The sequence below is a fragment of the Euleptes europaea genome, chromosome 2 (assembly GCF_029931775.1).
Source record: "Euleptes europaea isolate rEulEur1 chromosome 2, rEulEur1.hap1, whole genome shotgun sequence".
Taxonomy (NCBI): domain Eukaryota; kingdom Metazoa; phylum Chordata; class Lepidosauria; order Squamata; family Sphaerodactylidae; genus Euleptes; species Euleptes europaea.
This window is the reverse complement of record NC_079313.1, coordinates 93,956,377-93,984,004: the sequence shown is the minus strand read 5'-3', so window position 1 is coordinate 93,984,004 and position 27,628 is coordinate 93,956,377. Positions and strand designations below refer to the sequence as shown.

At 42.8% G+C, this 27,628-nt stretch overlaps 1 protein-coding gene across 1 annotated transcript in view; it reads left to right on the top strand.

Moving 5' to 3' along the window:
• Positions 1–27,628, top strand: part of PLXNA2 (plexin A2) — a 451,224-nt gene that overhangs the window by 133,945 nt on the left and 289,651 nt on the right. Inside the window, exon 3 of the mRNA XM_056844100.1 lies at positions 23,895–24,029. Coding sequence (XP_056700078.1) covers positions 23,895–24,029 — 135 coding nt within the window. The remainder of the gene's footprint in view (positions 1–23,894; positions 24,030–27,628) is intronic.

Genomic DNA, 27,628 nt, shown 5'->3' with positions numbered 1-27,628 from the left:
CAAATGTCTGCTAGTTTCATCTGGCAAGTGAGCTTTTCCAACATTATGTTTTGATCCTTGACAGTAACTTGTCTTGCAGTTTCCTATGGAGATGAATTACCCCGAGCAAATGACTCAAACTTGATCTATCACTGAACAGTATTGTGAGTGGCTATTTGTTCCATGTTGCCTGGTCATTCAACCAAACTGAGCAAGTTCAGCCTGTGCTGCTGCTGTCTTCTCATCTGTGAAAGCTGTTACTGTGAAACAGTGATGTTCTGGGAGAAAAAAAATGACACTAAGGGTCAGTGGATTATTCATGTTGCTAGGCATGGGGAGGTATGAATGGACAATACTTACAAGGTTTTCTGTAGAGACCCCTCCCCCCCAGATAAAAATGTTGTACCAGTCCAGATGCAAGGAGAGAGAGCTTCCTTACACTTTCATAAATGTTTGAAGCATATTTCCCCGAAGAATTAGTTGATTTTTCTAAGGCCACCACAATTAGGATTTATTAAATCTTTAATCTAAGGATTTTGCTCTGATGATCCTTTGCTGAATTTTATGGAACTCTGAGGAGCAAAACTCGGTGACGAAAAAGAGAATGCAGAGACTTAAGGCGTGCACGTTTGCAATCCCAAGAATCGGGGTCAAGTATACATATTTATTGCAACATTGTCAAAATAATAGAAGCCACTTCCAACTAATCCTTTTTTGCCCCCTAAAATCTAAACACCTAATTTTGTGACACATAAGTGTGCACTTTTGCAGCACAGAAACAACAAAATGAGAAACTGCTTCAAAATTAGACACATTGAACTTTTGTTTCAAAAATCCTTTTTCTATTATCTCTTTTTTTGTTTGTCCCATATAGTTGTTCTTTTCCTAAGATTCTTGACCCTAGAGACAATAAAAGTGTGCACATATGGATTAAAATGTAGTCAGTATGTGTAGTCCATGTAGATATTTGGGGGGGGGGGGTGTAAATGAAAGCACAAAGAAGTGTGAACACATTTTGGATTGCTTATCAGACATCCAACAGAGCAGATTTTTGTATTAAGAGCAGTTTGATAGGAAGGATGAAAATTCAATTGCAAAATCCTCCTTTTGTGATCATACCAAATGTTACCAAGGAAAAGGGTTTCCAACCTGCAGATAAGGTCTAGAGATCTCCCAGAATTACAACTGATCACCAGGTGACCCAGGTAAGTTCCCTTTGAGAAAATGGCAGAGTTGAAAAGAGGCCTCTGTAGCATTATAATTTGCTGAGGTCCTTCAACTTCCTAAACCTTAGGGTTGCCAACCTCCAGGTACTAGCTGGAGATCTCCTGCTATTACAACTGATCTCCAGCCGTTCACCTGGAGAATCAGTTCACCTGGAGAAAATGGCCGCTTTGCCAATTGGACTCTATGGCACTGAAGTCCCTCCCCTCTACAAACCCTGCCCTCCTCAGGCTTCGCCCCAAAAACCTCCCACCAGTGGTGAAGAGGGACCTGGTAACCTTACTAAACCTCACCCCAATCTCCAGTCATTTCCCAATGCGTTGTTGGCAACCCTACCTAGTAGCCCACAGGGCATATGCGATTATAATACCTAGCTCTCTATCCACTTGTTAATGCCTTATCAGCACTGTAAAATCTGGTTTTGGCATTCTTTTTTAAAAGATGCAAATACCCTCATTTGAGGCAACATTAATCCAAGTAGAAGAAAATTCATGTTTAATTCACAACAGTTTTACTGGTGGCCAGTGCACTGTAGTGGTTAGAATGTTGGACTAGGGTTAGGGTAACACACAATGAAATCCATGCTCAGCTATCAGCCTCAGTAGGTAACCTTATGCTAGTCACTCCTTCTCAGCCTAGCCTTCCTTTCAGCCCTGTTGCTCCTTGTAAGAAGCCCTGTTGCTCCTCGTCCCTGAGCTCCTTGTAAGAAGGGCAAGGGCAAAATGAAAAAAAATGAGAGAGATTGAGATTGGCTAGATCTTAACTACATTTTTGGCTGCTGGAAGGTATCCCATTTTTTACTAGTTCCCCTCTCCTGCTGCAGAACCCCACTTTACAAGCCTGCTGTTCCCAGGGGTCCACCAACTTCCAGTAGCGTGAGTGGGTGGCTCAGCAGCCTAAAGTGGAAGGGGGGAGGAGGATTTAAGATGGTATGTTCTTTATACCAGCAATTCAAAGTTTTGAGTGATGTATAAAAATAGGATAGGATACTACTAGAATATTATTAAGGTTTTAGATATGTTTCTGTGTATGCATAATGCCTGGCCTCTGTCCAGTCTTTTCTGTACCTGGGAGAACAGGGAATATTGCACTACTGATCTGCAGAGGTAGACGAAGGAATTTGCCTGCAATTTAGGTAAACTGGTGGAATGACGGACAGAACAGCACTCTGATCACTACTCCTGGTCTTAAAAGGAGGAAGGAAGTCAGTGCTATTTTGATCATCAGAATCTCTCTGGTGTCCAGTCCCAACAGCGAAATAAAATACCACTTCATGATTACAAAAAAGGAACAACCTTGTCAACCTATCTCCCCAAATTCCATTCTAATGAATCCATCCCCAGAAGAATAGTTCTTAATTAATTAGGAGCTCATTTGCATGGAGGTGGTACATTATTGAAGTCCTTCTCCTCTGAGCAGTATGACAAGATGCAGGCTTACAGCTTTTCAAATTAAAAAAAAAAAGTCCTTTAAACAGAGTGATCTTTCCGAACTGTCTGCTTTGTTCTCTACAACCTGTTATGTGGTAATGAATTAAAGATGCTTTGGCTTCCGATTACTCTTGGTATGGCAACTCTTTATTTTTTTCCTTATTTCATCTCCAAAGGTGTTTTTTTTTTTTAACTTAGAAGAGCAATGGAGTAGAAGTGAATGATGCAAGGGGAGAGGAAGTGGAAACTGAAGCCTGAACCGTGTTGCTCCACCACCCCTTTTTGCAGGGTGGGTTTACAATACAGTGAAAAGTTTAGTCTCGTTGAAGGTAATGGGGAAAGAGTCATATATCCAGGGGAGTGTGAGGATTGGACCTAGCAAACTCAACAGGAGCAAGACTGATAGGTTCCAAAAGAATGCCCAGACTGTTTGCTCTAAGGGAGAACAGAGCTTGGACCAAGCGCCTGGAGAAGAACTGGGTCTGATAATGAAGATCAAACTGATAGGTAAACATCTTTGATGTATTGTTCAGCTGCTCTAGGTTCTTCATAACAGTATTTAGATGGGGCTGATTAGATGTTATTTCTTCATACTATTTAGTGGTCTATGGCATGGGACTTCCTGTCTGATCTAAAGCCTATATCATCTCATACAAGGAAATCTGTTTACTCCAGTGAGGTTTCAGCTCATGCTATTAGTCTTATGGAGCAGTTCTCTGTGTAGTCTTTGATTCAGGACCTTGATTTTATGTATGATTGGTTTTTCACTTTACATACTACATTTTGTCAAAAATGAACCCTCGTCTTAATATAGCATGTCATAGCATCTTAATGTAAACTCTTTTTGTTGTGCAGTGCCAAGTAGGTTCTGCTCTAGGGCAGTCTGCACTGAATTCAGGCACAGGGGAACAATAGTATTATACAGAGGACAGCTCTGCTTCCTTATCAGCAGTACTGCCATGAAAACATATTATGTGGTGCAATTATTTCTCTAGACAATGCTAATGCTGAATATTCATTCATGCCATGCTATTCAAAACTGTTTAGCATAGGGGTCCCCATCCTCTTTGAGCCTACAGTCATCTTTGGAATTAGAATGATAGAATCATTGCGTTGGAAGGGGTCATACAGACTATCTAGTCCAACCCCCTGTTCAATGAAGGACCAGCCTAGAGCATCCCAGACAAGTGCTTGTCCAGCTTCTGCTTAAAGACTGCCAGTGAGGGGGAGCTCACCACCTCCCTAGGTAGCCAATTCCACTGTTTAACAACTCTTACTGGGGGAAAAAATCCTAATATCCAGCCAGTACCTCTCCGCCTGCAATTTAAACCCATTATTGCAAGTCCTATCCTCTGCTGCCAATAGGAACAGCTCCCTGACCTCCTCTAAGTGACAGCCCTTCAAATACTTAAAGAGAGCAAGCACGTCCCCCCTCAACCTCCTCTTCTCTGGACTAAACATTCCCAACTCCCTCAGCCTTTCTTCATAGGGCTTGGTCTCCAGGACCTTGATCATCCTCGTCGCTCTCTTCTGTAACCACTCGATTCTGTCCACATCCTTTTTGAAGTTAATTCTGACACAGGGTGGTGGGGGCAACCAAAGAAACGGCTGCTGCAGGGAGCGGAGCCAACCACAAAATGTCAGGGAGTAAAGTCATGTATAATTCTAATAGTAAATCTTCAGCATTTCAGGCAGATTCTCTGTTTCATAAGATGTCTTTTAAAATGAACCTGTTGTTTTATTATTTGTTTGTTTGTTTATTGCATACACTCAGCTTGCCTTTAGTTTAGCAGTGAAGACCATTGTACTATGGTGGCAGCAGCTGTCTAAGCAACATTTTTTTAAAGATCTGCACAGACAGTTAGATCTTCACTGGCCAATTAGAAGCCCTGATGGGCAAAAAAAATCTGACCCCACCCACTTTCTAAAAACACTTTGTGGGCGCCAGGAAAGGCACCCATGGGCATCATGTTGACGACCCCTGTTTTATCCTCATGGTCATGAACAGTGCAACAAATTAGGTATAGGATTGTGTTAGGGAGACTTAGGTTCAGTCCCCAATATTCAACATGGAGCGTTGTTTTAGTATTCAATTTAATGTTTGTTCTGTTCACATTTTACCGTTTTATTTGTTTTATTCAGATATCTAGTAACATATGTTTCAGGTAAGACACCTTGGGTGCCTTCTGAGGGGAAAAGGTGGGTTAGAAATATTTTTAGAAGTAAACAAACTAAAACCTACCCTCAGACTGGAAATTTATTTAGAATTTGAATTTTGCTTTAACAATCTAATTAACTTAAAAAAACACACGACAGTTTCAGTTGACTGAGGATGTGAGATTTAGCACAAGGGCAGCACAATCCTGAAGGGGGAGTACTTACGAGGCGCCCTGAGACGACACAGCCTGCTGCCTCCGGCTTGCAGCGGCGTGGGAGGGGGAGGGGGAAGAAAGCAATTTTTATCCAAGCCCTGTGAAACTTGCCCATATAGTTTCACAGGGCCACACCAGGAGTTTTGGAGGTGTATCTCCACGCCTGCAAAAAGGGGCATTCCTGGGCCAATAGGGCTTAGGGAATATCCCAGGAATGTCCCAGAAATGTCCCCCTGGATGCTGGCATGAGATTTACGCTGGAAAAATTCTGCCAGTGAGGCAGTGCCGGTGCCCGAGCCTCGAGCTGCCATGTGGCGCCCCTACACCGGCGTAAGTGCATTTGCACCAGCAACTGTGCCACTTTGGACTGTGTGAGTAAGTGGCACTTACGCTGGTGTAGGGGTCACACCAGCTCCTGAGAAGCTCCACACACCCCTTCAGGATTTCTTGGTTAGGCCACCTTCCTAAGGATATTTTCCTGTCCTTGAATAACATGAGACTTACTTCTAAGTAAACCTGCTTAGTATTACTCCCTTAGTGTTTTATATTAGTAGATTTTTAACATGTTTCTTACATTAAAATTATATATTAAGATCTAGAGCTTGGCTGGGACTGAAATGAAACTATATTCTTCCCCATTTCAATGCTTCAAGAATCTGGAAGCCTTGCAAGAGAAATGGTAGAAATGGCACAAGTCAGTAAAACATCCTTAAAATATTTAAGGAGACAAAAATCTTCCCTTTTCATTGTGTCAATTATGCAGAACTTGAAGCGAGTCACTTGAACGTTCTACTTGGCTTTAAAATATTGACCGCAGTGGCAAACTTAGCTCAGAGGCTGTTTCAGTGCTTCTGTGTGTGCCGATGTGAAAGGATGCTTCTCTTGTGTTCTTAGCAGGGCTGCGGGAGAGCACCATGCAGAGCAGCTCATTCATCTCTTCCTTTTGTGCTCAGAACCTCTTTAACATTGCAGTTACCTGCTATCTCCCTTGGCAGGCCTGTGCTGCAGTTGCTGCCACAAGGAGCAGCCTGATGGGTGGTGATGCGTACACTTCCCTTCACTGTAGCTCAAAGGACAAAATTAAATGAATTTTCTGTGCTCCATTCAATTGTTAGCATCAATGTATGTATTTATCACAACAGTGTCCTTTCCTGCAAAGTTGCGCATTGCATGCTATTATTCCATTTCCCTCTTGCAGTAGCACTAGGTGACAGATTAGGCGGAGAGAGAGGGAGAGGGAAGGGGGGAGCTTCATGACTAAGCAGGGATTTGAACCCATGGCTCCACTGGAGGCTGAAGTTGGTTCCCAGTTCCTAGATCCTTATTCACATCTCCTAGTTCCTGAATTGAGGACAATTTAAAAGCTCTGGTGCCAGAACCAGTGTTTGGATTGGGCACCACTGTATGTCTTCTTGCAGGGGACAGTGTCTGGAGGGTGGGGATGTGTAATGTGGGGGTGGTCCAAATATTGTTTTTTGGGGGGGTGGGCCCCAGTGTCTGTATGGATTTGTCCTGGGGCACCCCACTTGGGGGCAGCTGGCACAAGAACCAGACTTTGGACCAGGACCCAGCATACACCCTCTCGGAGGACACAGTCCCCTGGTTGTGGGGGTGTATAATATGTGGTGGTCCAAACTTTATTTTGGGGTGCAGAGCTTTAAAATTGTCCTTACTATCATTCAGGAACTAGGAGGTGAATAAGGAACTGGGAACGAACTGGGAACTGGGAACTAACTTCAGCCTCCTTGTCTCCACCAGTTTAATTCAGCATGCTGTCCACAGCACCACACTAGCAAAATGGAATTGCTTTTTGGTATAGTGGCAGCTCTGGATATATACACGTATATTGTTGGGTTGCAAAGCTTGGGTGGAGCATGCAGTCTGTTCCATTTGTCTTTTAGGAATCAGACAGCAGTTTGTATGCAGCAAGATGTACAATTGAAAACACATCCAATTCTTAGTTCAGACACATCTATAACTGTATTCAATAGTGATACCCTGTATACCAGAGTATAATGGCTACTCTCGATACCAGTGTGGAATGTGTAGAATTGTATTATGAGTCTGCAGAAAAAAGGACTGGATTTATGAATTCATTTATGTATATTCATATTCACACAGCCAGAAAACCATCAAGCAGTTTGCAGTGAACGCAATAAACAAAATACCCATTTTGTTTCCTTCCTGTGCATGAAGTTTATTTCACTGAAGTGCCAAATTGAGAATATAGGAAGCACCTTCATTGTGCTGTGTGTTCAGTGTGTATTATTAATCTCTGTACTTTGTAACAGGCATGTTCATTTTGAAAAATGGCCAACAAACTCAGCATTCTTGCACTAGCCAAGAAGCAAAAACATCTCTGATACTTGTTGATTATTCTAGAGTGGGTGCTCAGTAGGCCCTAGGATAATCCATTTGCATGTGTTAGTCTGCTGGTTTTCAGCAGCTCTGGGTTAAAAGGTCTGTCTGGAAAATTAATAAGCAGCCCCCGCCCACCATAAAATACATGCAACCCCCATCCCTCTAGGGCAACAAGCTGTTTGTTATGCAAATTGCATGCCCTGACAATTTCCTGTAGCAAATAGTACATAGCAATTCCTTATAACTAGCAGCATAGTAAGAGCCCAGCAACTCATAAGGCAAAATATTTGTGGGTTCATTTGAGAGGTTGATAACCCAATTTGAGTCTGCAGAGATGCCAGTCTCCAACTTCTGTATAATGGAAATGTTGTCACAGCCCAGCATAAGGAGCATTGCATATACTGGATATTTGTCTGAGTCCCTTTCAAGTGACTGTGCTGCAGCAGGTCCAAGCTATTGTGTGCTCGAATGAAGTCCTTCTGTGTTACCCTTGGTATGATGCCTACCTAGGGTTCCAGCCTCCAGGTAGTCCTGTCTTTGAGATCCTTGTGAGGAACCATTCTGGTCTGTTATGAAATGATACCTATTAGGTGCATTCTATTTCCTCTTTTATTGATTGCATAACTGATGAAGCCCATAGTGAAACGTGGTCACATGATCTAGACAACACGTCCCATCAATGAAGCTATGGATTAACTCTTGATGTTTGTTCCCAAGCCTTTTGTCTACTTCTTCCTGTAAAAGAGAAATACAAGATTATATAGAACAAGCATTTTTCAAGATCTGTGATCTGAATACTTACCTTTGAACTTGTTATATTATATCAGTTTCTGACCATTGTTTGAATTTTTTGGCTGGGAATTTTTTGTTGTATATATTTGTGCATTTTGTTCTGTTTGTATTTTTGCTTATTTCACCTTTTCACTTGTCACTTTAATATATTTGTATTTATATCATATTGTTCTTGCATGCTGTTTCTAGTTTGCTTAGCCTCCAGGTAGTAGCTGGAGATCTCCCGCTATTACAACTGATCTCCAACTGATAGAGATCAGTTCTCTTGGAGAAATGGCCACTTTGGTAATCAGACTCTATGGCATTGAAGCCCCTCCCCTCCCCAAACCCCGTCCTCAGGTTCTGCCTTAAAAATCTCCAGGTATTTCCCAACCTGGAGCTGGCAACCCTATGCCTACCTGTCTCTGCCAGGACTCAGGAGAGATAATTTATAGTCCAATCCTAAACAGAGATGCATCCTTCTAAGACTGTTTACTTTAGTGCAATTCTGTTTAAGATTCACTGCCTGTCTCATTCCTTGTCCACAATAAAGTGCTCTTGAAAATGTTTGGCCAGAGCAAAGGGAACAGACTTCGACCAACTCCAGTCCTTTCCAATGTAACAGACTCTCCACATTGATTTTTTTTTACTCAGATCACAACAGGAATGTTTTCTACCCATTTCACAAAAAGAGAAAAATGAAAATTATTGCACTCTGTCCTTAATACAAATAGGTTCTCATTATACAAAGATCGGCTAAAATTGGTAGCTCTCTGACATTGTGGTGTTCTTACCAGCCTCCTCCTAACCTAATCTTTGCAGTTTTCTGTAAGTGAAAATTCATACACATGTTTCTTTCAGTAGCTAAAAACTGGTATTGACTCACTGTGTAATCTGACTTGAGTCCAAATGAGAAAAGCAGACTAAAAATAATGAAAAAATAAATAACATGGTAGTTAATTACGCTAGGAAGCAAAGTATAACAAAGTACCACACTATTTAGTGGGGTGCATGAGCAAGGCCTTCCATTCACAGAAGTATTAATTTATGCCCACGTGGCTCAGAGAATTACACCATATGTACAACTATTTTATTACCAATATTGTACCTTCTCTTATAAGAGAGCATGTCCAGGAAAAGTGCCTTTATCATATGTATAATCCTATTGCTGTAGGTCACATGGAGTTATAAGTCCCCTGATGTATGCTGTAGGAAGAGTGGGCATAATTAAATTCTAAAAAATATTGCTGTGGTATTTCGCTGTGTATATGGGGTTGTTCGGCTGTAATTGTCAGTAGTGTGTGTTGACTTAAATCTCAGGAGCAGTTCATACAAGAGGCTTTCCTTCAGTCTTTACAGTTGATATTTTTTTGTGAATAAATCAGGATATATCAGACCAATAGGGTAATATCTCTGCATAGGCATAAGCAGCTGTTCTGTATCGAGACAGTAAAACAATATCTGTATCGAGACCAACTGGAAACCACACAGGTAACAAAAGGATTGTTAGAAGAGCTTTTAAAAGTTTTGCTTTATTATCCCTGTATGGATTTTTTTCAAATGGACCAGCATGGCTACTTGGGTGTACTTAAGCCAGATAGAAGCAAGTTACATGGAGATCAATTATGTGGGTTTAATACCCTGTCATTACAGTGAAATTTGAATGAAACTGAGCAACTAAACACAGCAGAGGTAGGATTACCACCTACGGGTGCAATTCGCCAAGCTCTGCTTCTTTGAAAGTCCTTAATAATTATTCCTTCATAACATTGGGTTACTGTTTCAATATGGTTTGGTGTAGTCCTTGGATATACTGATATAATTTGTAATTGAGGTTACGATGGTATTTATATCCCAAAAAGTGGCATTAAAATGTTGCAATGAATAATTTCACTGGTGGTTATGCGGGAGCATCAGTTTGTAGGTTGTAGCTGTGGGCTGGTTTGCGGGTCACATTTGCCAGGCGGAGGTCACTTGAAACAACCTCTGCATGGCAAGGGCTCTGTACTCCAACACTAACATCTGGAGCAGGTTACCATGTGGGTTCAGTATTGACTTGGGCCCCAAGCAGCACTTCTGTGAGCATAAGGAAATTCACACTGCAGCTCCAGATGCCCCCCACCAAATGCAGCTCCCGGGGTTCAGCATGTGGGGGGAGGAGCTGAAGTCACTCTTTGCGAGCAGAAATCCTTCTGCCCACAGAAACAGTGCTCTAGATCCTTAGGGTTGGAAATTTCTACACACTAGGAATGCCAATCTCCAGGTAACAGCTGACGTCTCCTGCTATTACAGCTGATCTCCAGCCAATAGAGATCAGTTCACCTTGAGAAAATGGCTGCTTTGGCAATTGGACTCTATGGCATTGAAGTCCCTCCCCTCCCCAAACCCCACCCTCCTCAGGCTCTGCCCCAGAAATCTCCCACCAGTGGCGAAGAGGGACCCGGCAACCCTATGTATCAGGCACTTAACCTTTTAATTTGTATATAGTCTTCCATACAAAAGGTCTATGGAAGACCCTGCTTCCATTCTATGAATTTGCTTCTACTGGTAGCATACCACTTCTACTGACTGTCAGAACACAGCCCTGTGGAGTTATTTGTTCAGACTTAATGCATCCTTATGTGAAAAGAACAGGGACCTGGCAACCCTACTACACACCCCAATCATTCCCGATGATAGCCGAAAATGACAGGGAGGCTCTTCATATTCACCTGTTTATTTAAATATAAATAGACTGCCTCATCGGCATTCAGACAGTATCCAAAGCAGTGTATTCGGCAACCATGAAGCAGGCTAAAACTGTAAAAATATATAAAGCACCCAAAAAAATATATAAAGCACCCAAAATCACATGATGGGAGAGACCCATTATTCCAGCAGCGTGGTTAGAGGCAATCAGTTTAGCAAGGAGAATGCTGCCGCCCATACTCTCCAGGCACTACTTTGGTCTTGATTTGTCTGTTGGAAGAAGCCACACCTGTGTCAGAGCCCAGATTTTTTTTTCTCACAAGCAGGCTAGTGAGTGACTCATCCTGGTGTTCTATTTAAAAGCAAAAGTTCTTTGAAACAGCGAGAAAGCCATAGCCAGCCAGCCTCCTCCAGTTCCCGTACAGCATCAGCAGGGAAGGCAGCAGCGCGGAGGAGATAGTTTAAGTTTTCTGTCCTCCTCTACAATTATCTTGGCATTTAGGGTCAGACTCCGAGCTTTCCTCTAGGGAGCTCCAGGCTGCTGCGCTGAGACTTTGAACATTTAGTTAACATTTCCAAAAGATAGGGGTTGGGAGGCATGCGTGCGCCAAGGAGAGAGAGAGAAAGAAAGGAGGGAAAAGAAATACACAGCCACACATTTTGACACAAGTATTGAACTTACAAAAGACTTGAATCTATAAATAATGTGGGTCATAAATCCTTATAAAAATAAACCCTGTGGCTCCCTTTCTTTCTTCACTCTCAGCACTGAATACAGCAATGCACTCCCAGCTGAACCTCATTAGCTCATTTTCCAGCTCCTCAGATCCGATTCCCAGCTCTCTTTCTTTTACAGTCGCCATCACCCCCTCTTCTAGAGGGGCTGAGAGCATTCACTGAGCATGCCTGAGCTTTTCCAGTATGGACACGCACCCATGCACACGGACCCATTTGACCCGGGGAGCGGGAACAGATGGATTAGCTGGGAATGTGAGGATACGATGTGGGGGAGGGAGGCCCACAAGTCATGTGACTGCAAGTTGTGTGTCCCTTGAACAACAGACAAGAGGAAGAGGAATGAGGAGGAAGATGTGGCTCAGAATGGCTAGGCTTCAAATCAGAGCAGACAGGTTTCCCTGGCTTCATGCTGTTTGGCTGGTTTGTTTATCTTGCGCCCAACAGTGTGAGAAAAAGGCTGGGATGTCAAGCTGGATTTGTAGTCCGGGCTCCATTGTTGCAGTTCTGAGTCCCATTGTGGCAGTTCTGAATATCCATGGCGATTGTTGTGGTTTGAAATGGCTGCTGTACTACAATGTTACACTCCCCCCCAGTGTCCCATCTACATTCTTATGCAGGGCTACACAATGACATGAGTTTATAAAGAAGTCAGGTTAGTTAACCACAAATGCAGCACATGTCCTAATCATATAAAACATCTGCCACTGAAAAAAGGGGGAAAGGGGGGAGATTGTTGTACAAGATGGGTAATGATGTTCTGGGGTCAAAACTTATAATTAGAATACAGGGTATGGAAATATCCATGTTTTTCACCTCCTCCCTTGAGAATGAATGCTGGAAAGGTGGGGTATAAGTTAAAGAAGTAAATAAAATGTTTTGAATGCAAAAAAAAAAAAAGATGCGTAATGATGCTAGGAAACCACATTTCCTAGCTTGAAAAATGTTTTCCCCACTCTAGATATAGGATGAAGTTGTTTGACAGTAGAGGAAAGACACTCTGGACATTATTTTTATTACTTCCTAGGTCTCATAGTCAAGTCTTGACATTGAAAAGAAGGATGTAACTGCATATGATGTCTCATTCTATGATAACTGAAAGAGGTTTTGTTTCCCCCCTCTTACAGATTGTGATGGCTGGGACTTTGATTTCCAGGGGGAGACTGGCAGGAGAGGAGCTTTTTAATTCTTTCTCCTCCCCAAAAAGTCTCTTCCTCTATGTTCCTTTTACCATTGCCGGGCAATTCATGAATACCTGTAATCTGCCCTAGCTGTGATAAAAAGCAGCTTGGAGGTAAATATTTGAGGAGGAGAATGCACCTTGAAGGATCAGGTCCATAGTTTGGGTGTGCCTTGACTTGGATCCAGGCCTACTGCTGAAAAAGCAGGTGGCAGCTGTGGCCAGGAGTGCCTAGCTGTGGCCTTTCCTGGGCAGGAAAGACCTGGCCACTATGTAGGGTTGCCAGGTGGGTGGTTTGGTGGGCAATTGCCCGCCAATCCACCCAGGTGTTCCAGAGCGGCGGCCATGTGTGCACTCAGTTATGCACACACAATGACATCACTTCCAGTTTTACTTCCAGAAGTGCTGCATTGCTGTGGGTTGAGTGTTAAATTGGGGGGTTGAGTGTTAAATTGGCTGCGGCGATGTGGCGCTTCCAGAAGTCAAACCAGAAGTGATGTCATTGCATGGGTGCGGCCGCCCCCTAAAACCTCCCACCGATCTGGAGGTAGGACCTGGCAACCCTACCACTAAAACCTCCCACCGATCGGGAGGTGGGACCTGGCAATCCTACCACTATGATGCCTGCCCTGGTTACATCTAGATTACTCTACATGGGGATACCCTTGAAAAGTGTTTGGAGTTTTCAGTTAGTGCAGAATACTTCAGCCAGAATGTTGACTAGAATGGGTCTCAGGGAGCATATCACTCCAGTCTTGACCCATCTACACTGGCTCTCAGTCTGTTTCTGGGCACAATTGCAGGTGCTTGTGGTGACCTTTAAAGGCCTATATGGCTTGGGACAAGCATACTTGAAGGATAGAAAGGTGGCACAGAAACTCTGTAAACAAATAATAAATAAATAATTAAAAAACCGCCTCACCCCTGCACCCTTCTCCCTCTGGAAAATCTATAAGAAATAAGTCTTTTCAATGATCACAGAACCACACATAATGCAAAATTATGGTGACCTGTATCTTATATTAGTAGGGTTGCCAGGTCCCTCTTCGCCACTGGCGAAGAGATCTCCTGCTATTACAACTGATCTCCAGCCAATAGAGATCAGTTCACCTTGAGAAAATGGCTGCTTTGGCAATTGGACTCTATGGCATTGAAGTCCCTCCCCTCCCCAAACCCCGCCCTCCTCAGGCTCTGGCCCAAAAATCTCCCACCAGTGGCGAAGAGGGACCCGGCAACCCTACGTTTCAGGCACTTAACCTTTTAATTTGTATATAGTCTTCCATACAAAAGGTCTATGGAAGACCCTGCTTCCATTCTATGAATTTGCTTCTACTGGTAGCATACCACTTCTACTGACTGTCAGAACACAGCCCTATGGAGTTATTTGTTCAGACTTAATGCATCCTTTTGTGAAAAGAATAGGGACCTGGCAACCCTACTACACACCCCAATCATTCCCGATGATAGCCGAAAATGGCAGGGAAAATTATGGTGATCTGTATCTTATATTAGTAGGCTTGCCAGGTCCCTCTTCGCCACCGGCGAAGAGATCTCCTGCTATTACAACTGATCTCCAGCCAATAGAGATCAGTTCACCGGGAGAAAATGGCTGCTTTGGCAATTGGACTTTATGGCATTGAAGTCCCTCTGCCCAAAAAACCTCCTGCTGGTGGCAAAGAGGGACATGGCAACCCTAGAGGGACATGAGCCTTCCTGACCTACTCAGGCAGGCCAGTGAACAAGTGGGAGCCACAGCAGATAATGCTTGGTAGAGGCAGCTGCTGATGTCACCCATTTTCAGAATGACACCTTCAGAGGACTTTGCTGAGATGAGTACTTTTCGTTTTAATCCCTGATCTTTTTAAAGTACAGGTGTGTGGTGACCAGTGGGTTCCCAATAGTAAGGATGCATGCATGTGTTTCTATAATTGAGACATGTATTTTGCATTTGGTTATTTGCCGTGAATTGGAAGTAGTCATCAAGGAAGCTAGACTAGGGGTCAAGCTGGAACTGTCAGTCTTCTACTGTGAGATTTAGGGCTGTCATGGAAGCAAGCTGCCTTGGAGTGTATGACATTGAGCACTGTACCAGCAAGGTGAACTGCTGATGTTTCCCTTTCTTGATAGAGTGTTTATATGTGACAAGCAGAAAATCAAAAGGTGAAGCTTTTTCATCATGGCATCTTCACACAAGGAAAAGTTTCTGGACCAGCAAAGCTTTCACTGCCCCTAATATTATAAGAAATTTATCCTGAGAACTCCTGTTCTTAATTGTTATGTAATTAGAACTTCAGCTATCCAATTTATTTAAACATCTGGGTCTGAAGTTGAAAAACGCGAACCTGACCAATGTATTTAATCTCCAGTGAATGAGACAACTCCTGAGTTTATGGATTTCCTTTTGCTTCAAAGAGAACTTGGCTGTACATTGTCATATTTTTAGATGCTCTTTTTCCACCTTTCACGTAGAGCAGATTCTCAGAGAGCAGTTCTCGAGTGACCTATTAATGACCTTTTAGAAAATGAATCCATTCACTGATGCCCTCGCAACAACCAATGGAGATGATGTCCACTAAGAACTGCTTCATCCCACTATAATTGAGGGCTAAATAGTAGAAATGTGACTGAGATACTGAGATAAGGGGGCCTCCAGGTAACACAGTTAATTGGATACGCTGATTTGAATTGCATATGCATGTAAAGAGTTGTCATTAATTTCCTCATAGACATATCTATGATTTAAGGGGAACATACTTAATAGGATTAATATTTCATTTTAATTTCAAAGGAGAAATTTCCCACACAGAAGACAGGGTACTAAATCATTTCGCTATTGCTTCTTAATGTACCAGAACATGGGTTGAGGTGGGGAAACTGAGTTCCAACCATTGATGTGGTAGGATGTTATTGCTATCTTTGTGATACTATCTAAATAGCAACCTTAGTGGATGCTGAAGTAGTAGGAGAGAAGGACACTTAAGTTAAATGGTTGCAGGTCGACTCTGAAAAGATCAGATTCCATATCTGTGTAGACGGAATGGGATAAAGTTATATATGATGTGAGACTTATGTGCTCATGTCAATGTTATGGTCCTCTGGAATCATTAGGGGTATTTTTCCCCTCCACTCTTCTATAAGTGAACTTGGGCACTCTTGCCCTTTCCTCTGAGCTATCATAAATTGACAAATGACTAAAGACAGACAACAGAAAGAACTTCATGTAACTTGCTATTAGTTGATACAGTGCAATGCTGCACTGCAAAAGGAAGGTCACAAACTTTGATCACTTTGTTAAGGCAATTAGACAAATCAATGGAGGATGCAACTGGCACTGCTGATTTACCATGAGAGTGAAGTACAGCCCCCAGATTCAGAGGAAGCATTGAACGGAATATGTTTTTTTTAGGGGAGGAAGCAACAGCAGAGGAGGGCTGTTGCTTTATTGGCCTGTTTGTGGTCTTCCTGGATGCATCTGGCCAGCTAGTGTGGAACACAGGATGCTAGACCTGACAGACCTTTGGTCTTATCCAGCAAGAAGTTACATTAGCTGGCCTTTTGACCTTGTCCAGTGCTATGACTATTAGGGCTGCTGAGTGACAAGACAAAAACAATTGGGCTTTTACCTGTAGACTTGCCAAAAATTCCTAAGCTAGAATTTCTGGGCTCTGCCCCTTCAACCAAATCCATACTGGGCTTTCACTCTTAGCTTAAGACCTTGCCCCCCACCCCCACACACATATAATATTAGATTTTCTTGTTTTTTAATGTCAACTCCATGTCTTTATACTGCCCGACAGCCAGCATGTGAAAAATATATCCAAACATTTAAAGGTAATTCTCCTGCAGTATTAATTTACCAGTCCCTGGTAAATCATCATCATCACCATCTTCTTCTTCTTCTTCTTCAATTTGCTTGCAATTTGCTTGCATTGTCATTCTCCCTTCTTGAATCTCTGAACTTAAGTCACTGAGTGGGAGTTGGATGTGTCCTATCTCTAGTTTACATGCCTATAATTGCATGCACATGAACTCAGCCATCATAATGTTTCATAAATTGCAGCTGCTGACATATACGTTGAACCATCAACATACTGTAGGACAATTTGTTTTTGTTTTTCTAGCATATTTTTAACAACATCTGTTTGGCTGCAGAGTAAATTAATACAGCGTATAGTAGGATGAATAGAGCATTCAACAATGAGTGTGTGTGTGGGGAGGTGACCCTTGGAGTATTACATGTCCTTACTGTAATCTGTGAAATGAATGGTATGTGGCTGTTGTTAACGAAGCCATGTGCAGTTCTCTGACAATATTGTTTTATGAGGAATGGAATTCAGTTTCAGCTGCTCAGCCCCATGCAGAAGCCAAGCTACAGACCAGAGGGAATGAAAGAGTGGTTGGAATGTGCAGGGAGAATTTCACTGTTGTTATTCACAGTGGTGGAGAGGGGTGTAAAGAGCCCTTTGCTTGCATCTTGGCTCTTGTGAGAGCAAACCTAGTGGGTGGGACCAAGGTTGCTGGCTCTTAAACTCTTGCTTAATCCAAAAGATAACCCCTGCACAATAACTGCTAATTCTGACAGGGGGCCTAGCCCCTAGGCACATAGAGAGTGTTTTTCTGTGGCAAGATCCTTCACTCCCAGATAGGCTATCTTCTGACCCAGCCATGGATCCAAAAATTATGCTGCTACACAAACTTCCAGGTATCTAGAACTCTGGTCTTTAGTTCATATGGCACTGACAGCCAGAACATGTTTTATAATCTCCCCCCGCCCCGTAAAGAAGCAAAAGAAATACAATATTAACAAGGAAGCAACCAAATAATAATAAGCAAAGTATGGGCACCAGTAGACCAAGAGCAAAGGGACAAGTTTATATTCAAAAATTAAGAGGTATCGTAAAAGACAAATTAGAAGTTTACATGGCATTTGAAGAAAAAGTTTGTAAAATACCAGAGTAAAAAAACTGTCTGGTGCCAGGCATATCTCTATGTAACATTTAAGTCTCATTTTAATAGTCCTTTGCTCTCAGATTAGCTCAGAGATTATAGAAGTCATGTCTCTTGTCCAACTCGGGTTAGAAATGGAAAGTGAATGGATCCTTTAATAATTCTAAACTTCCTCACCTGCCCATTAGTTAATTCATGTCTCACTCATAGGGTTGCTACCTCCAGGTAGGGAAATTCCTGGAGATTTTTGGGTGGAGGCTGAGAAGGGCAGGGTTTGGCAAGGGGACAAACCTCAGCAGGGTATAATGCCATGGAGTTCACCCTCCAAAGTAGCCATTTTCTCCAGGGGAATTGATCTCTGTAGTCTGGAGATCAATTGTAATCACAGGAGAACTTCAGGCCCCACCTGGAGGGTGGCAACCTTACTCACTTCTACATTCTACTGGCGATAAACTGAGATGTTTCAATTGGTAATACTACCACAGTTTGGCTTACACTGACTGTTAGTGCATCTATTAAAACTATTAAAATGCTATACTATGTTTTTCCTTTGGTCTCGATCTTTCAAGGGACCTGCAATTTCTGTTTGGCAGAAGATAGACATTTGATCAACTATAGGTTATATTTTCATTTGGATGGCTTCAATTTTTAACTTTTTGTTCCCTCAATGTCAGGGGTACAAACTAATCTTAGCTAAACCCTTTGCACATTAAAGTCAATGAAGGATTCAGAACAGGATGTGGTGAAGATCCCTTAAGATCATGGCCTGAAAGGTCATTTTCCCCCTGCCTTTTTTCCTCTTCTTTTTTTTAACATACTGCCTGATGAAGAGTTCTGGAAAACTCAAACATTTACACACTGGGTTATGTTAATTTGGTTGGTCTTATTAACAGCATTATATGTTTTTTTCTGGATTTTTCTGTGGATCAACAACACGGCTACCTATTTTTTTCCTAACTGATGAGAGAGAGAGAAAAAATGAATGCATTTCAGGTACACCAATATTTTTTTATTGGCTAGTAAGTACGTCTTTTTAGCCGGTGAGAAGAGCCAGTCATGGGGAAGAAGAAACAAACGCAATAAACGTACTTGTGAATGATAGAACAGCAGTTTGATGGATGACTACTCTTTCTCTCCTAGGGAGGTTCCAGTAGGAAAGGAAGTTCTTTCCAGCAAACCTTAAAATGTATAAAATGAGCCTTATCAATTAAACTTTTCATGTTGGCTGGATTATGCCTGCAATTTGGTTAGCATATTTGCAGCTTCCTGGGGAAGGGAAGAAGCTGCTGAAAGGAGGGACATATGGTGAAGGTCACTGAAGACAGCAGTGCAACTTTTTTAAGATGCCAGAGGGCTCCTAAATCTGTGTACTGTTCCCCCTCCTCACACTTATGAACATGTGGGAAAGGATTGTGTGGTTCTCTGGGAGTTAACAGAAGCAGATCTTGCTGTTTCAGAATATGAATCTTGGTATGCAAGGGCTTATTCAGCTATTTTTCTGGCGCCAAACACTTTGTCATGAGATTCTGTCTCACTGAAGAATTCATAATGAGAAAAGACAGGTAATTTAATCATGGAAAGTTCCCACAAAGAGTCTTTAACACCCTTTAATGAGAGCCTGCGGAGAGGAACTGGAAGGAGATGCAGGCCCATCATAGCTTAGTTACGATGACAGTTGTGATGGTGAGTAAAATACCGAGTAGAAGAATTGGTACATAAAGCAGGTGGGGGCTTCTGTGTTGTATCAGAGCCTTGAATGGATCAGACACTATCACCAGGGTGCTACTATGCAACATATACGTGACACAATGTGGTATTTTGCTAATCTCTGAAGATAATGCAGAGCTTATGCCTGCAGTCGGCATTGTGGAGGTATTAGCCAGACAAATCTCCATGATGCCTTTGAAGAACTGAAATTTTTCGAAGCAGAATGCATTCTGCTTGGTCACGTGCAAGTGTTTTGCTGGCCTTGAATGCTCTGAGCTGGCACTGATATTTGGATTTGCAGATTATGTTGTTAGGCTCTTTTCAAGCTGTATTTGCAAACACACTCATCAACAGTGATTGAGGAAACAAGCTCCTTCCATCCCAGGAGACTCCTCAGCATCACAGCTGAGTCCCAGGGCAGGACTCCTTCTCTATCCTCTTAGACTGAACTGTTCTATAGCTTTCTACCTTCCAAAGCTATGCCATTTTCCATGCAATGTCGCCACATTTTGACAGGGCACTTGTTAACTGGCTCCAGTTTTTTCAAACTCTGCTAGGACCTGATAAATGGTTAGTGGAGTGACCTTGAAACCAAGTTAATTAATGACATCTGTAATCCAGTAACTTGGAGAGCCATGACCACCTGTACCTTCATTGCCCTGTATCTATGAACATATATTCTATGCTCCTGTATCTATGAACATATATTCTATGCTCCTTTTTGTCCTGACCTGGATAGCCCGGGTCAGCCTGATCCCATCAGATCTCAGAAGCTAAGCAGGGTTGGCCCTGGTTAGTACTTGGATCGGAGACTACCAAGGAAGTCCAAGGTTGCTACACAGAGGAAAGCAATGGCAAACCACTTCTCTTAGTCTCTTGCCTTGAAAACCCTACTGGGTTGTCAGCTGTGACTTGATGGCACTTTACACACACACAGCCTCTTTTCCAAGTAGCAGGGATAATAAATGCAGTACTGTAAGGCAGCAAAGTCTGACATAAAAAAAAATGCAGCAGGGGAAGAGCAGATGCTTTCTGTCAATGTCGCTGCACCTTTCCAGCCCTGGCATCAACAAAGGGAGGTTGGGTACAGAAACCGAGGAGACCTGGGAGTTACCCCTCCCTACACTGAATAAAAGGGTGCCTAAGAGGCCCTTATCAAAGATCAATGGACCTTTGATATGCTATATTATTACATTTTGTATATTTTGATAGGAAAGAAATATAAATGTAATGTATAAAAATGGCATCAGTGAGAGCCAGGTTCAAATCCTGCTCATTGCTGAAGCTAGATAAGATAAGGGAAAGTCTTTGCTATGCCTTCTCAGTAGTACGTGTGGCCTATGCCTTATGGAGATGTCCTGGCCTTCAGACAGTGAAGAGATAACGAACAGGAATGTGGTTGTTTGGCCAGAACCATTTATTACGAGCCAGTTACCGTATGTACCCGGTGCTATGTATAATACAATGAAAGATGAAAGTCTGATTCTGCTGGAGTTGTAACAGAGAGTCTATAGCATCTCTTCCAAGCTGAATGGTGTGTGTGTGTGTGTGTGTGTGTGTGTGTGTGTGTGTGGTTTTTCCATTGGGGATTCTTGGTTATTTGCTCAAGGAAGAGAAATGGCCAAAGTGTCCTAACTATAACTTCATGAAGAAATACCACTACCAGAGACCCAGCAACCCATTGCCAGCTGGCCTGTGAGGATTAATTAAATTACAATCAGACATTTTAATGGAAAGACTTTGTAGTCTGTTGTCTTGGCAACAGCTTTAAACAGCTGGTTTAATGATGGGTGACGAAGGGGGGTGCTGCTGGGAGTGTGTGTACAGGGCTTGGGGAAAGAACAGCCTGCTTTCCTGAGAGTTACAGACTGAGAGGGGATGTTTGGGGAGGGGTTGTGGAATGAGAACAGCCGTGCTTGTCATGGGATGAAACATGCAGCATGTTTTCTTTTCACTCTAGCCATATCTATGTGGGGTTTTTTAAGTGTTGTCTTGTATTTCTTGCCAATCAGAAAAAAATAGTTGTGCTGTAAATATTCTGAGTATCTGCATCTCCTCTTCACCTCCCGGAAGTGCAACCATTTCTAATAGTTCCTTCTCAAGTTTTCATGCCTAGTGTAAGTACCAGAAGTTGCGTGACTGAGCAGCGAGATGGGATGCCCTGTGACAGCGAGGCATGAGGCTGTATGTAGCAGATGGCTCCTTTGTGACAGCAGCTTTTTCCCTCCCATTAAACCCTCCACCAACCCCATCTTCCTACCATGACAGTGCATGCATGTGCTTTCAAGTATCCCTTCATTCACAGCAGTTTTCTGGCCAGCAAGTCACAGCATCTCTGTCACTGAGTGCCAGTGGGGCATCAGACAGCTTCCTGGAGCCCTTGGTTCACATGGCTGGTCTAATCTCCCAGCTTGATGGTTGCCAACATTTACAGCTTGGTGTTATGTCGACACCATGTTGTAATCAAATGGCTACTCAAATATGCAAATCCTGACGGGGGGGATACAATGTAAATTGTTTGTTTATCCCTCCCCTTCTCTTCCCCAAGGCCATCAATTATTAACATTCGGAAAGAGACTGGGATGTGTTCAAGCAGTTGTGTTTCCCACTGTGAGCAGTGAGGTCTCTTACAAACCGAGCCGTGTTTCTGCAGGGGGAGAGATTTGCATAATCAAGCCTAAAATATCACCAATACCAACAGTCTAGGAGGCCTTCTTATGGAATCAGCCAAAAAGCCACCTCATTTATCTGCCTAGAGCTCTTGTTTGTGTGCGTGTGTGCGTGTGTGTTAGAATCCTCAGATTTTAGGAGGCAATGAAATGTCCATATCAGGTAAAAATGTTATTTTAGAGGCTGGGGTGCCTGAAGCAGAAAAATGAAGTGGGATTCCTCATGATAATAATACATTAAATCAATGATAATTTGCTTCCTGAATAGTTCCCAGATTTTCTGCCAAAGTTGGGCAGTGTCACTTTTTTTTTTTTTTTTTGGATGGTGGGATCAACTCTCATTCACCCAATGCCATTTTCGCTATTGCTTTGTGATTTATTTCAGGACTATATTACTTCAGGCTGCAGGTGGTGACTCACACATCTGAATGTTATGCCCCTTTTGCCCTCCCCCACCCCCATTCAAAAAGCATGCTGGTGTGTCCATTAAAAAGTTAGGCTAGAATGCATCTACTTAAGGTCTAAGCTTTTTTTGTACAGAGACAGTCTGAAGTATTACAGCAGAAATATGAGTTTATCTCCTTTATTAGTTCTGTGGGTCATCTCATTAAAACAATGCAACTTAGGCTCCTTCTAGTTAAATTTATTTGACTTTATTTCTATTCTGCCTTTCTCCCCAATGAAGACCCAAAGCATCTTACATCCTTCTCCCCTCCTCCATTTTAATCTTACAACAACCTTGTGAAGTAGGTTACACTGAGAGTGTGTGACTGGCTCAAGGATTCCCAGCAAGCTTCCATAGCAGAGTGGGGATTCAAACCTGGTCCAACACTTTGACCACTACACCATGTTGGCCCTGATTTATAAAAGCATCATTCAAGTTCTAACCAATCAATGTAATGGGCAGTTGTGCACTTGATTATCAACTCAGCAATTTAGGCTGTGACACTCAAGCATACAACTGTTGTCATTCTTAAGAAATTAAAATTGTTTGCTTTCTTTGAGGTTTCTATTTGATATTCCTTTCATGTTGTTTAGAAAATATAAGCCATTGTCTTGGAAGGTGATAGCTACTGTCCTGAACTGGTGCCAGGCATCCAGTTTTCAGTCTTTATCAGTGTGAGCAATAGATAGTTTTAAATAAAAGTTCTGCAAGCAAAGGTATGAATATAGCTGATACGAGAGAGAGAGAGAGAGAGAGAGAGAGAGAGAGAGAGAGAGAGAGAGAGAGAGAGAGAGAGAGAGAGAGAGAGAGAGAGAGAGAATAGAACTGCTGCATTATGTGCCACCTGAGCAATGTATCTATGTTTAGTCATCTGAGAGGTAGGAAAAATAACAGCTCAGCCAGAACTAGCAGCAAATTTGGATATCAACTTAACTTTGTACCATTGAAAATACTGCATTATTGTCATACACATTATAATACATTCATTAATTGTGCACAATATTAGTCACATTTAAGCAACAAAATATTATTGAAAATATGTCTGTAGTAACCACAGGTATTATTATCAATATATATAATGCTCAACATGGCATCTCACTCATTCCAAAGGAAAAAATTTTTTTTCACAGGAGAGGTGTTGTCAGTGTTCCTCAAATATGGGGGGGGGTCCCAGTGAAAAACAATCACCCCCCAAAAAATGTTTCTGCTTTTTCCCCAGGCCTTCACATATGTATTCATGATTTTTTTCCCCCATCAGAATCCATTCTGACATGCTGGATATCAAACTGGTCTTGACTTAATTTCTGATGTATAGTCACTTAGTTAATATTTGCTTCTGTTTTCTCTTACAGTTAATGACCTGCGATATGTCTGTCTTTCTTCCAGATCCGAGCAGATGGGCCTCCCCATGGTGGTATTCAGTATGAAACAGTGCCAATTTTCAAGGACGGAAGTCCTATCCTTCGTGACATGGCCTTTTCCACAGATCATAATTATCTCTACGTGATGTCGGAAAGACAGGTAAACTCTTCTTTTCCACAATGTGGGGTCTTTTCAGTTTGGTCCCACTGCAGAGAAAGCACTGCATATTCTAAGCTGTTCTTTGGATTAGCATTGGCTTCAGATATGGATAGTGCCAGAGGAGGCTTTATGTTTATCTGTGTCTGGCCACAGACAGCCATCTATGCCCCAGGGAAGAAGGAGCGTTCCTTTTTGCTGGCACCCCATTGTCTTTAAGAAATGAAAATTGGACACAGCCACTATGAATGAAATATGGTTTGGAGATTTGGACTTTGGTCTGTTAGCAAAGCCTGTCTCAAGCAAAAACCTCATCCATTCCTTCCTTCCCATGTGTTTGGCAGCAGCTAATATTTGCATAGGATTGTCCTTTGTTGTTTTGCTTGGCTTTTCTGGATTTCAATAGGTTTTGTTTATTAAAAAAACACTATGAAATTGTAAGATTGTAACATGTAATTGAGGTAAAAGTACACTTCAGGCAGATCTCTGTTCAAGGAAAGTCATGATGCTGTTTTCCTACATGTCTGTTTCATACTTGTTAAGCAATATAAACATATTGAAATCCTATCCCCGAATATCCTATCCTACCTTCCCCTATCATAATAGGGTGAAATTCTTTTCAACATGGCCCTTCTCAATGTTTTTAATACAAAACAGAAAGCAGGAAGGAACTGTTTGTAAATTGATAGGATTTGGTAGCTGTGGGACATTCAACATACAGGCTTGGATCCCATGAACCACCAGTGGAAAGCTCTGAAAGTCCATGGTCTTCTTCACCCCCAGAACCATTTCCAATCCCAGGAAAATTTATTCCCAATTTGAGACATTTACGTGTATTAATTACCGCTCTAGTTGGGTGGCTGTAGTGGAAAGGGGAAAGGGGATGAGATAGTCCTTTTTGCCCCTTCCCACTACAGTCACGCCACCAAGATAGCTGTTAATATACGCAAGTAGCTCAACCCTGGGAAATAAACTTCCCCAGGTGGGAGGAGAGAGCAGGGAAGATCCCACAGTCTTTGTGCCTGCAGATCATGGAATCATAAGACTCCTGCAATCTAATCCTAGGCCTTCAGGCAAAGTACCTTTTGGGTTTAGTATTTTTTGGGTATTTTTCGGTACGACTTTGCCGAACACCCCCCCCCCACACACTATTTAAGCTAACATGTTCATGTTTTAGACCAGTGGTCGGCAAACTTATTAGTCAACAGAGCCAAATATCAACAGTACAACGATTGAGATTTCTTTTGAGAGCCAAATTTCTTAAACTTAAACTATATAGGTAGGTACATTGTTTATTAACTTAATAAACTTTAATTAAAGTTTTAAGTCTTAATTAAACTATAGGTACACTGAATAAAACTTGATATCATACTTAATAATGATCTTATTTATTGATAAAAATTAAATTGTAAGTAAGGTATCCATAAAATTAAATCATGACAATGACTGACAAACGCTTAATGTGAACAATGGCCTTGCATCTCCCCGACCCCCACTGACCTCTCGGCGGCCGCCCTGGCGCATCCCGGCAGCCTCGGCCTCCCACGCTCACCTCTCGGCCTCCTCCTCCTCGCCGCCGCCTGGGCTCTTTCCTTCCTTCCCTCCCCGGCCGTCCTGCCGTCTGCCCGTCCGCCTGCCCGTCCGCCCCTCCTCAGTGCCTCAGTCTCCAAGGTGGAGGAGGAGGAGGATGAAGAGGAGGAGGAAGGAGTAGGGGTGTCCTCCCTCCCTCCCCTCTCGCTGGCGTTCTCCAGCGGCGGAAGGGAAGGGCAGGCCACGAGGGCGACGCGCTGGAGCTTGCAGGTGAGGAAGGCGGGGGAGGGTGTGTGTGTGCTGGATCGGGGCCTCCCTCCCTCTCCCTGGTGCTCAGGCCAGCACGTTGCAAAGATCCGCCTCCCCAGGCGCGGCGGCGGCAGCGGCTCTGGGCTGGCGGAAAGGCGGAGAACTTTTGCGGGACTTCTGCGTGCACGCAGAGCCCATCCGGGGCAGGGAAGGGACACCAGGCTCTCCTCCGCCGCGACGTGCAGCCCCGATCCTCCGCCAAAAGAAGCCAGCCCCTGCCCCGCGCCCTCCGCACCTGGGGAAGGTGGCTTCTCTCGGGTGGGCGGCCGCGATCCTGCAGCCCAGAGCCGCACTCAAGAGGCCAAAGAGCCGCATGCGGCTCTCGAGCCGCAGTTTGCCTACCCCTGTTTTAGACAGTTCCATGCCAGTTTTGATGGAATTTAAGTATGCGTATTTATGGAGTTGATGTTTTGTGCTGACCAGTATACACATTCGTTTCTTGAACGAACTGATGATGATTGAAACTCATTTCAGTTATGAGTAGAGAAAAGAGGAAATGGATTAACCCCTTCCATGCCAAATTTCAGGTAGACAGTGCGTGGCTGAGTCACTGCTTCCCAGGCTGTGTCAGCTCTTCGATTCCCTTGTATTTACTCTCTGCATGGCCCTTGCTCTGAACCTGTTTATGAGTGTGATAAATTGTCCCTCTGAAAAAGGGACCAGATTGTACATGGCAACACCAAAATGATTATGATGGAAATTTATAGCCTTTGCGGCCCACTAGAGTCTGTTGCTTAAGGGAGCCCACACCATGTAAATAATCCAGAACCTCAACTGTAACAGATAGACCATATTCCACTCCTGTCAGAGATGAGAAAATGCAAGAGGTCCCAGCCACAAAGCCTTGCTCTTGGGTTCACTGATTCTGTTAAGCATTTTACTGGCTATCGCTCACGATTCTGTAATACTGAATAATGGGCTTGGTGCTGTGTGTACAGGAGGAGATGAGGGTATCATCTCAATGAAGCTGGACTGTGCTGAATTCTTTTCTTTGCGGAATTCAACCCTCTGGATTTGAATTTTCAGCGCAAAGGACCATCCTAAACTAAGGTGCATCCTAAACTAAGTTGCACCCTTCTAAGCCTGTTAACTTCAATGGATTAGACAAGTGTAAATTCTGCTTTGGAAGGAACTGAAAGTTAGTATGTTTTCTTTAAATAGTACTAAGGACACAACCACTCCCATTGTGTCCTCCGGACAGTAAGCTTTTGAGAGGAGTCTAGTAAAATTAAAATTATGACTGCATCCCTTTTATGTACCTGTGGTTCAATAGCAATGTTTACTCTTTTTTTGGAGAATGTTTTCATATTATTTTCATGATTTTCATATCTATTTTTTCCATGATTTTTCATATCTACTAAGGGAAATCTCTAGAAGGAAAACAGTTATGCTGTAGCTTCCAATAATTGTGAAATGCTGCTCCTGCTTCATTCATTGACTGTGAACATGGTATATTATAATATTGAGTTGAATTTGTGCCAAGGTCAATTTATGAATACAATGCGAGAACTCAGCCCTAGTACTCTTAAAATAACACACGAGCATACTGTACCCCAATCTCAGCAACAGGGAAACTACACAATCCTGTCCCCATGTGGAAAATACCACAGACAGTGCAATCCTAAACAAATACATATAGAATCATAGAACCATAGAGTTGGAAGGGACCACAAGGGTCATCTAGTCCAGCCCCCTGCCCAATGCTGGAAATTCACAACTACTTCCCCCCAGGCTTTGTTTTATGTGAAACAATGCATCAGGTA